At 39.9% G+C, this 12,392-nt stretch overlaps 1 protein-coding gene across 1 annotated transcript; it reads right to left on the minus strand.

The window, feature by feature from the left end:
• Positions 1–481: 481 nt before the first annotated feature.
• Positions 482–6,765, minus strand: LOC130743695 (uncharacterized). Its single transcript, XM_057595926.1, has 4 exons — positions 6,679–6,765; positions 5,955–6,158; positions 5,154–5,399; positions 482–787 (listed from the first exon to the last, which is right to left on the minus strand). Exons 1-4 carry the CDS (start codon positions 6,763–6,765, stop codon positions 650–652), a joined length of 675 nt encoding a protein of 224 aa, XP_057451909.1. The 3' UTR covers positions 482–649.
• Positions 6,766–12,392: the final 5,627 nt, after the last annotated feature.

Here is a 12,392-nt window from a genome sequence, read left to right on the forward strand (position 1 = left end):
CACCAGAAATGAAGCTTTAAGTCTGATACATCTTTGTCATTCCCGGATGAATACTCAATCTACTCTTATGACCCTCATCCAAGATCAACTTTCTCAAAATATCTTGACCTAGAGACAAACACTTAATTTCAAGTATCACGACAATGATACTAATCACAGACATTCTCACAGTCAAGCAAACATCTTAGCACACAAGTCTACCCAATCTCACCGCGAAGCTTTGAAGACATCTTTATCAAAAACAAAAACACCAACGAGTTCGAAAACTCGTAAGCCCAAAACCCTTAGTGCTCTGGTTTCTCAACCGGAGCTCTGATACCACAATGTAACGCCCCGATTTCTCGAGTGTTACACAGTAACTAATTAACCAATTTTCGTAAAGAGTTTTCGTCGATTCACTTATTAATCTTGAACTAATGATAAAAGTTCAATTTTACAAAATTCTCAAAACTTAACCATTTCAAACTTGCGGAAATAATCATCAACGTAAACCTCAAACTTTATTAATCATTGAAAAGAGTATGAAATAAATGTCCGGAAGAAAACTTCAAAGTAAATTACATCAAGTTAAACTATCTCAACTAAAATAAAGTAATGGTTCAGTACTTCCAAAACTCGGTACTCTCAACCCAAAAGAAAAATGGATGTCTCACAACCCAACCATATCCTTGGCCCCTTCCTCTTTATCTTCTTCCTCTTCATCAGAAGTGTAGTCATCATCCGGTAGTGGCTCGTCACGTAGCATCAACTCCCAAGAATGAGTCGTCGCCATTATCTTCACGACCATCTACCCCCCCCAAATAAACACATAGCAAACAAGCAGGGTCAGGTCCAACAAAAGAATGATAATGACAAAATCAACAACAACATATATAATATAAGTACATTATATGTCTTTTATGGGAAAGAGTCAGTTACTAACGGAATCTCACTTCACACAACCCACCAAAACTTCCATGGCCATCTTCGTGCTTTCGCAGAGGCACGGTTATCACGGTGACCGCAGTCAACCAATTCACGTGGAGCCGCAATGATCCACAAAAGTTCACGGTGACCGCAGTCAACCAAATCACGTGAAGCCAAACCGGCCCACAAGGTTCACGGGAGACCGCAGTCAACCCAAATAACTCCCTCGCGTGCAAGGTACCATCGTTCTCATGGTCCATAGTCTCTCACTAGACCTATGTCCAATAAAATTTCATTCACAATCTTCTTGCAAGCGAGTTAATTACGCGTTTCTCTTTGTTTAAGTCTCTAAAGTCAACCTAGATTCTTACATCAACATCGCATAAATATAACAATTAAACGATCACAGACACATCGGGAATTACAGCTAGATGAGCGACCCTTTGAACAATTTCCAATAATATCACAATTCACATAAGGCATAGCATAAACTTACACTTACGCATGGCACATCATGGCATAAATTATCAAATAAGGGTACATAAGGCTTATGCAGGGAAAACAACACATTTTCGCAACTTAGCTTTTTGGACAGCAGAAACAACGTTCATTGAAACTGGTCTACAGAATGCGTCCTCCAACAAAAAATCATGTATAATATCTTTCTGGAAAGCTATTTTAAATATCTACAACTCTCTAGTTAAAATCATTTTCATTTGAGCCCCAAAATTAGGTGATATTACTCCTTAAAGTTTCTGTCCGACACAGGGAAAAACAGCAGGTATGACAGTTACCCAAAACAACCTACAACACACAATACTAGACCAAAATTTATGATCTTTATATGCCTGGAAAGCTCTTTCGAAGATCTACAATTTGTATGCTAATCATTTCTTTATTTGGCGACCAGAAACAAGTGAAAATAGGACCTGAAGTTTACTGTCCAGCACAGAAATCTGACAGAGAATGCATTTGCCATCAATTTCGTTTTAGCCATTCTATTCTAAGGGTTCTAAGTCATCTACCAGCATCAAATATAGTAACATGTTCACAATGTAACCCAATATCACATGGAAAAAGTCCAGCACACATCGCATATTCAAAACCTCAAGCACATCAATCAAGTTCATACATAAAATCATGTCAAAGCATGGCAATATGGCCTAGACATGCTACCCAACTCCTAGGACCAGCCCTTACCTTGATTAAGAGTGAAGAAATCAGAAGTTGGGTGATGAATAAGGGATCAAAAGCTTCTGTCCAAGACCCTCTCTTCCCTCCTAGTTGAGCTCTCTCTCTCGCAGGTCTCCCTCTCTCTCTCACGCGCGCACAAGGTGGCGGTGGTGGCTTTGTCGGCGGCGGCTAAGGGTGCAAGGGGTGGTTCTCTCACTTTTTTCTCTTCTGTTTTCTTTACGTAAGGAGTGCAAGGGTTTCTGTTTCAGAACTGAATGGAAAAGAAACTTTTCCCCCCTTCAAGACCCTAATACAACCGCGGGCTCCCCCTCTTCATGGGCTTGGGTTTCTTTTCTTTTCTCTTGAGCCCGCTCCAAGTCAAACCATTGACCCAATAACTTAAGCACTTAATCAGACCTGAATCTAATTAAAAACTTAAGCCCTCTTAAGTAATTTCATAATCAAATTCGGAATTAGAAGAAAACAAACTAATTTACTCGCTGGTACTGTACAGCCGGAACCACCGTTGCTTAAACGCGAATATCTCGAGCTACAGAGGTCGGAATGACCTGATTCCACTTCGAGAATTTTCTTAACTTAAAGGGCTACAACTCGCATGAAGGAAGTTTTCTCAACCGAGGTCGTTAAGACCTTCGAAAAATCCACACAAGTTGACAGCTATAATCTGTCAATTTACAAACTTGGCCAAAAACCTCATTTTTATTCAATTTTTCTCAAAAACGATACAAAATGAATTTAGGGCCTTACACCTGCTCCTGGATCCCTGCACCACAAAATCATGAGTCCCTGATAAAAGCAGTATCCTGTAACTGGGTCAACATGCCAGCCAGCACGTATTCCCATCTCTGAACATGACCACCTTTGGCGTCTCTGTATTCCGACTCTGTTAGTGGTAGTGACAGTACTTTCCTACTCCTTGTTGCTCCTTAAGTGTATTTTCAAGTATCAATCGTCTCCCCCATATACTTCCATTAAGTTTCTAATAAATTAGAAACAAGCATCTGCTGCCTTACTGAATTCAATGGAATCATCAATTTTAGCTTATGGGCACTCTAACAGTGCCAATTTGCGATTTCAGAGGTTGCCCGTCAGGTGAAATTTGGGCTTTCTTCCTTATAGCACAATTACTACAATTAGCTATCCTAAAAGCTCCTATGACCTTCCAGAAGTACAGGAGGATCAATTTGGCACATCAATTCGCGGCCAAACGTCCAACCCGATATCTCAATTTGAGCTTTGAAGTTCATGAATTGTTTCTATCAATTCACAACGATTCAGGTCCTAAAACTAGTCTAAAGCTTCCTAATTATGTCCTAGCATGCTTAAGGGATCAATTTGGATCGAAAACGAGCTGAAACGAGCAAGTTGCAGAACTTACTCGCTGGAAAACGATGATGCTCGCAGGAGAAGATGATCGGAGGGTCGTGAAATGTCACCGCCGTTCTATTCCAAGTACTGGAACTTGATCTACAGGTTGTGGGGAGTTGAATGGTGATCGTGGGTGTGGCTTAAGTGCTCGGAGATGGGAGAAAGGGTGAGTTACAGGTCAAGGGTTTGCCGGAGCTTCGCCGGAGATGGTGGAGTCGTGGTTTCTCGACCAAAACTTGACCAAGACTAGTCGATTCTCTCCCTCTCCTCTCCAGGAACTCAATGGAACAAAAATGGGAACCTAACTCTCTCTGGTTTGAGAGATTCGTAGAGGGGATGTTTCAGAACTTCCTCTCGGTCTCACTCTCGTTCTGGGCTCTCTGGGCACTTTCTGAAGGTTCTAGGGCACTCACTGGGTAGCTAGGGTCGCGTGGAGTCAAATGGTACCCTTTAAATAAGCTGTAGGGTGATTAATTTGCTAAATCAAGCTTAAACTTAATCAAAGTTGCACCACCAATGGCTCTTCATGCATGGGGTTTATCCAAGGGCTTGAGGTTGCGTAGCTGCAGCTTGGGAAGGGTCAGAAGCAATCAGAATTGAGGTTTGCATGGTGTAAAGGCTGATTGCATGCCTAGGTCATTTGCACACAAATCCTAGGGCACCGATTGGTCGATTTCTTTATCATTTTCCATGTCGGGACAAAACTGATGCAATATTATACTGGTTCAGGTTTGTTAGTGCTAAATTAGAGTGTATTTCCCCTCTCAAGGTTCAATATCATCTCTTTAGAGTGATTAAGGTATCACTCTTTTAGCTTGATTCGGGTTTCAATCACTCTGAGACAATGTATCTATCATTGCCAAGAGATGTGACCAGATCATTTATTTAGCCTATTCTACCTCTATCTCAAGTTCATCCTCTTTTTGGGGTTATTATGACCATGCCTTTGGTACTTCTATTGCCGGGTCGATTTAAAGTCGATAGACCGACGTCTCGATTTACGTGCAAACAAGTATTATCATAAAATATTCACACACACACATATATATATATATTATACGTATAGTATATAGTATAGTTATACCCAGTGCCGGATCCAGGACCCCGGGGTCAGGGGATTCAATTTTTTCAAATAAACATAGAGCAGCCATGATTTTTTTTTTGAGCCTGAGCAACCTAAGCCTAAGTGTCTAATTTGAAAACCCTAATCAGATATTCGGATACACATCATATAAAATGGCACTAAACTTTAGAACTACAAATTCACATTAGTAAAAAATGAAATGATGAACAAAGTACTCATAAATGTAATCGGAATTCTAAAGTGACATGTGTATTGAGTGTGTATAATGACAATTGGAATTCAAAATCAATGAGGCAGAAAATTGGGGGAAATTTTACTCTATTGTTCTGATCTTGAGATCTCTTTCTTTTCTTTCCCTTGCTTTGTTTTTTGGGTGGTGAAGCTTGCATTTGGTTCCTTGAACACAGGTCCTGTTGCTTCAAAAGTAGGACAAACATAGATATCCTTTCTCAAGTCCAGATAATCCAATTTGATGAAAGTCCATATTAACTTTATAAGAACCCTACAAGGTGAACTAAAAGACTAGAGAAAAACTATATAAAAACACAAATTCAGCAACTAGAGTTCATTATCATAGCATTCCAGAGACAAGACCAGCTACCAATGGTTGTAGACTCAACACCAACCCGCAGCAGCAAGTCCCATTGCAATCAGCTACCAATAATCCAAAACACAAGCCTGGCTTCCTGTAAACCACTAGGCAGCAGAGGGGAAAATAAAGGGCAGCCAGCATCACGCAATAAACACCCAGTAGAAGCAACATATAGCAGTGAAAAATTCCCCACACGTCCAAGATTACAGTGCTTCTAAGGAAGTCTATATGGGCAATTTCTGTTTGAGCATAAGCCTGCAATGAAAATTGTCAGAATCGTGTTCATATTATTTGCTTGATGAAAGATAAAACTTTATTCAATACACCTTGAAAAAATGAGAACAATCTGGCATCGGCTCTAGAATGGCATGCATGACAAATCAATTAAAATCAAATTTTAAACCAAGAAGTAAATTCAACAGACCACATTCAATTCGGTGGAACTTGGAATTCATATATTACAAAACCTTATGGGTCAATTTGCAGTTGGGAGCAGAATATAAACCATTCAAAACTAAAGATCTCGAAGGGAAAAAATTGAAAATTTCCAAAAGGGTTTGAAAAATTCAGAGGCAACCAAGACAGTACCTTGGATTAACAACTAACAAGCCAATCATAATTTGAAAACTTGAAATTCCTATTTCCTGAATGAAATTATGACATTTGAGGAAATCAATTTAGGAAAATCAAGCTTGAAAAAGGAGAAGAGAAAGAAAGGAAATCAATTTTGGGAAATCAAGCTTAAGAAAGGAAATCAATTTAGGTTATTTAGCCATTTAGGGTTAGTGAAACCACTCAAATCAGCCATACCTGTAGAGCCGCAGAGCCAGAGGCACGGCTGGACAGTGGTGGTGTGGCGGCCGGCGTGGTGGTGGCGCGCTGTTCCCATGCGGCCGTGCGTGATTTTGTGCAGTCCAAGGTGAGAGTGCTTGTGGAGTTGTTGTGTATCGAGAGAGAAAGAATGAGAGTGAAGTCTGACGTGATGAGTGTGTGAGGAGAGAGAGAAGTTGGGGTCTAGGGTGCAAATTTAAATTTTCAGGGGGTTCAAAAAAAATAGTACAAGGGTGTAAGTAGGAATTTTTTTTTTCTTTTCAGGGGGTTCAACTGAACCCCCTGGGCTAGCTGTGGGTCCGCCCCTGGTTATACCATTAGCGAAGATTCACCTATTCCAACTCTCTAGGGTTTCGCGTTGCCTATGAGGTCTTTACCTGGTTGGTGGGATGTTACACTCTTCAAATCCATCTAATAGAGTCTGAACTTCAAAACACAAGCAACACCTAACAAGAGTCTTATGGATTCCAGTTTAGCTACTGGAGCAAATGTCTATCTTAGAGGTGAAACAACCATGAGCAATAAGACTTCTGGATCTGGTAGTCACCCCTTCTTGAAGATTACCAATGATGTTTTCTTGAGGATGATTCTTCTGAACCCTGATTGATGGAGCTTTGTTTGATGTGGTCTCTTTGTCTTCTTGTTCATCTGCACTTGTCTCAGAATCATTGTCGAGGACGGTTGTTGGAGCATGGGCTGGAACGTCTGCACCATCATCATCTTCATCCATATTGGTATCATCCTTCTTACTTGGTTCATCATCCACAGTCACATTTACAGATTCCATCATGGTTCTTGTGCGTGAATTAAAAACCCTATATTTTTTGCTGTTCATAGAAAATCCTAGGATCGCGATCTGCAAGAATATAGCATTTACTTCCAAATATGTGAAAGTTTTTTACAGAGGGCTTCCTACATTTCCATAGCTCATACTGTGTGCAGGATGTACGTGCTCTAATGGTGACTCTATTATGTATGTAACAGGCAGTATTCATAGCTTCAGCCCAGAACTGGTGTGGAATTTTCTTAGCATGTAACATTACTCTTGCTGATTACTGGAGAGTTCTATTTTTTCTTTCAACAATTACATTCTGCTATGGTGTGATAGGGGCAGAAAACTCATGACTTATACCTTCTGATCCACAGAACTCCAAGAATTTTGAATTCTCAAACTCCCTTCCATGATCACTTCTGATTCTCACAATCACACAATTCTTCTCATTCTGAAGTCTCAAGCATAGATTCTTGAATATTTCAAAAGTATCTGATTTTTCTCTCATAAATTCAACCCATGTATACCTGGAACAATCATCTACACAGACAAACACATACATTTTTCCTCCCAAGCTTTCAACCTGCATAGGACCCATAAGATCCATGTGAAGCAATTCCAGAACCTTTGTCGTGGTCTGATGCTGGAGCACCTTGTGTGACACCTTGGTTTGTTTTCCAATCTGATATTCTCCACAAAGTTTTCCTTCTCCCAAGCTCAGTTTAGGCATACCTCTTATTGATTCATCAGCAATAACCTTTTGCATGCTCCTGTAGTTGAGATGTCCTAGTCTTTGATGTCATACATTCACCTCATCTTCCTTGGTTATCAAACATCTAGAAACTTGAGCTCTTTCCTCTGATGTCCACATGTAACAATTGTCTTTTGATCTGACTCCTCTCATCACAATTCTGTCATCATCAGTAGTCACAACACATTCTATTTTATTGAACTTTACAACAAACCCTTGGTCACAGAGTTGGCTTATGCTGATCAGATTTGCAGTTAGACCATTGACAAGTAACACATTATTCAGATTAGGAGATTTTGTGCTCATTAGTTTTCCTACTCCCTTGATCTTCCCTTTAGCTCCATCTCCAAAAGTGACATAGTTGGTGGAGTGACTTCTGATGTCTTGCAAGAAGCTCTTGTTTCCTGTCATGTGCTTTGAGCAACCACTATCAAAATATCAATCTTCCTTTGATGATGCTCTGAATGATGTGTAGGCTACCTGACATCTGACTTCACCCTTGGGCTTCCATTGCTTCCTCATCTGAATAGGCTTTGAAGTCTTGATATTATTGTGCATCTGAGGATAGCCATATAACTTGAAACAATAGGGCTTTGTATGACCATTCCTACCACAGTAGAGACACTTCCAAGGTACTGTTTTGCCAAACTTAAGCTGGGGGTTCACATGCTGAGGCACATGTCGGGGCAATGGATCTGGCAGCTGATAATTCCTGGGCTTCTTGAATTCAGTTTGTTTTGTAGCAGCAACAAATATCTTTGAACCTTTCTGATCTTCTTTGTTTGTTGTCCTGTAGTCAAAACCAATTCCCTTCAAACTTCCTCCTTGCTTGCTAGTTTCTTTCAGAATTTCATCGAGCATGTCAGAACCACTGTTCAACATCCTACGAGATTTGTTAGTAGCTTCAAGCTTCCTTGTCAGAGTTGCCACTTCCTCTTGAAGTCCTGCATTAGTCAACATTAGGTTAGCCTTTTCCATAATTTCAACATTATTAAACTTACTTTGCTATTCCTCCAGGTCTTCTTTCAGCCTTTCATTCTGAGAAACAAGTTGTTCTATCTCACTTTGCTTTTCTATCACAAGTTTACATGCTTATTCCCACTTGTTATGCAGCAGCTTGTAAGTCTCAGCCAGTTCCTCATCTGAGATGTCCTCATCACTTGTCTCAGACTCATAAATAGTTCCAGAGAAGGCATTGACTTTGTTTGCAGATATCTCCTCCTCATCTTGAGTGTCTTCATCTAACCAAGTTACCATCATACCTTTCTTCTGCTTCATCAGATAGGTAGCACATTCAGTCCTGATATGTCCATATCCTTCACATTCAAGACATTGCACTGCTTTATTCTGACCAGATCTTTCTTCTTCCTTGGTCCTTCTCTATGAATTAGAAAACTTGAGTTTGTTGTCGAACTTCATGTTTTGGACATTAGGCCCGGTTCTTTTGTCAATCTTTCTTAGTGCTCTATAGAATTTTTTGCAACCATAGCCAAAGCCTCAGATGTAACACCCTAGAAAGTCGGAATAGGTAAAATATGAGATGATAGTATAACTATAATATATAGTATATATATAACATATATATGCGTGTATGTGTGTAAAAATATGATATTTTATTGTAGTACTTGATTGCACGTAAATCGAGATGTCGGTCAGTCGACTTTAAATCGACCCGACAATAGAAGTACCAAAGACATGGTTATAATAACCCCAATAAGAGGATAAACTCGAGATAGAAGTAGGATAGGGTTAAATAGATGATCTGATCGCATCTCTTGATAGTGATAAATACATTGTCTCAAATTGATCGAAACCCGAATCAAGCTAAAAGAGTAATACCTTAATCACTCAAAAGAGATGATATTGAACCTGGAGAAGGGAAATGCACTCTAATTTAGCACTAGCAGACCTGAATCAGTGTAATATTGTATCAGTTTTGTCCCGATATGAAGAAATAATAAAGAAATCGACCAATCGGTGCCCTAGGATTAGTGTGCCAATGGCATAAGCCACAACTCAGCCATGATGCACCCCATGAACCCTTCTGATTGCTTCTGATCATCTTCTACCCTCAGCCACGCAACCCTAAGCCCTAGGACAAGCTCCATGCATGCAATTCCATTGGTCGTGCAACTTTGATTAAGCTTAAGCTTGGTTTAGCAACTTAATCACCCTACAACTTATATAAAGCCTCAAACTTGACTCTCTGCGACCCTAGCTAGCTAGTGAACGTCTTAGAACCCTCAGAGAGTGCCCAGAAAGCCCAAAGAGAGAGAGAGAGACCGAGAGGAAGCATAGAAACTTCATATCTTCGAATCTCTCAAACCAGAGAGAGTTAGGACCCGTAACGCCCCGATTTCTCGAGTGTCACACAGTAACCAAAACGTCGTGAATTTTCGTCGTTTAATTAATTAATCTTCAATTAGTGACAAAAGTTCAATTTTACAAAAGTTTTGAAACTTAACCATTTTCAACTTGCGGAAATAATCATCAACGTAAACCTCAAACTTTATTAATCATTGAAAAGAGTATGAAATAAATATCCGAAAGAAAACTTCAAAGTAAATTACATCAAGTTAAAATATCCCAACTAAAATAAAGTAATGGTTCAATGCTTCCAAAACTCGGTACTCTCAACCCAAAAGGAAAAATGGATGTCTCTTAACCCAACCATATCCTTGGCCCCTTCCTCTTTATCTTCTTCCTCTTCATCCGGAGTATAATCGTCATCCGGTAGTGGCTCGTCACGTAGTATCAGCTCCCAAGAATGAGTCGTCGCTGTTATCTTCACGACCATCTACCCCCCCCCCCCAAATAAACACATAAACAAATAGTGCAAGGGTCAGGTTCCACAATAAAACACGCATAAACATAAACACATCTCACATAAACTTTCATCATATGAATATAACCACCTGTCATAGTTTCTCTTGTATTAATAGCACTAATTTAGTTAGTAACCTACTTCTCAGTTAGACTAACGTTTCCTCACATCACACAACCCACCAAAACTCCTTGGCCAATCACATACATCCGCAGATGTACAATCACATGGATACGCAATGATCCACAATTCACAATTCTCACGGTGACCGCAGTCAACCAAATCACGAGGATCCACCGATCCACAAAATCTCCCTCGCGTGCAAGCTACCGTTTGTCTCTAACAGCACCATCGTTCTCATGGCCCATAGTCTTCACTCGACCTATGTCCGATTCATCACATTTACTTGCAAGCGAGTTATATCTCATTCTCTTTGTATTTAAGGCTCTAAAGTCAGTCCTAGAGTCTTCTCAACTTCAACGACAATAATAAACATAATGACAATAGATATTCACAACACCAATGGGAATTACAGTTAGGTGAGCGACCCATGGTTCCTCAGTCAGGTAATATTCATAACACATAAAATATCCCTAACCATATTCGCATGCTTCTCAAACACATAAACATGGCAAGATAACCAAAACGAGATGTCTACCAACCGGTGCAAGAAAACGAAGAAAAGGAATGGCTCGAATCCTAAAACTAGGTTCGGCCGAACCATTTACATGGCCCTAGGGTTTTTCAAAAACTTTTCCTTCTCCCTTTTCAAGTGCACTAGCCTTAGATCAGCCCTCAAACATCAAACTAATTCCTCAAATTTTCCAGATTTGATCAACCATCAAACATCATGTTGGAAACAATCGAAAAGTAAGCTAATCTAGCAAGTAGTCACATGAATCCATGGCAAGTATATCAAATGTGTATTAATAAGCATGCATCCACTGCACAAATTTCCAGCAACAATTATATTCACAAAACATCAAGAGAAAACCTTCAAGATAATCACTTTCCCTCATAGAAATTCATAGCATCTCCTAATCACATATTCCTAAACAAAAACTTCAAACATTTTCGCAACTTAGTTTTTGACACCAGGGACAACATGCATTGAAACTGGTCTACAAAACGCATCTTCCATCCCAAAATCACGTATGATACCTTTCTGGAAAGCTATTTTAAAGATCTACAACTCTCTAGCTAAACACTTTTTCATCCAAGGTCCAGAAATGGGTGATAATAGGCCCTGAAGTTCGCTGTCCAGTACAGAAAACTGGCAGAGAAACTTCCGCCTCTAAATTAATTTATAAACCAATTAAGTGTAACACCCCGATTTCGGTGGCGTCACTTTAGTAACCAAAAAGAAACTTAATGCGGAAAAACGTGAATATTTTTTTTTTCGATAGTATAAACAAGACTGAAATAAATAAAACTCTAATGCGAAAGATAATCAGAAACTAATATACAATAATAAATTACAGCCCCCAATGTAAGTAGTAAACCACGTCACGAGTAAACCTCCAGTGACGGAAAGTAAAAGAGAGTAACGCCCGTAGGCAAAAGTACAAACCAAAAGAAAGGTCAAGTGTCAGCAACACTATCCCTCAAAATGAGAATAAGTCAGCCCAGATGGCCTAAAACAAGACCTCCTAGCCCAACCAACTCTCTGTGATCCCCGTAGAGGAACCACACAAAAAGCTATCGGCGGGTAACACCCTGTCCCCAAAGAAACAAATGACGGTCATGACCCTTTGTAGTTTGAAATTTTGACCAGTACGCTTATCGTGATCATTTACGGCAAATTCTGCAATCTGCCTCACGTAGGGGTCGTTGATATTCGTAATGGGGGACCAACCGCCAGGCACCGCTACTGTAGAGGCTATCTGAACTAGGAGGAGAAAAACAACATACTCTAATTTCATGGTGACTGTCTCTCCCACTGTGTCTTCTTCTCTGTTGTGTTGTGATGCTACGCTTTATGGAGACTGGATGAGGATGGTGGTAGTTTGGGTTTGATTTATAGCACAAGATGTTTAAGAAGATTTGAATGAATTGGAGAGTTGGATCAGA

This window comes from Lotus japonicus, chromosome 1 (assembly GCF_012489685.1).
Source record: "Lotus japonicus ecotype B-129 chromosome 1, LjGifu_v1.2".
In the NCBI taxonomy this organism is placed as follows: domain Eukaryota; kingdom Viridiplantae; phylum Streptophyta; class Magnoliopsida; order Fabales; family Fabaceae; genus Lotus; species Lotus japonicus.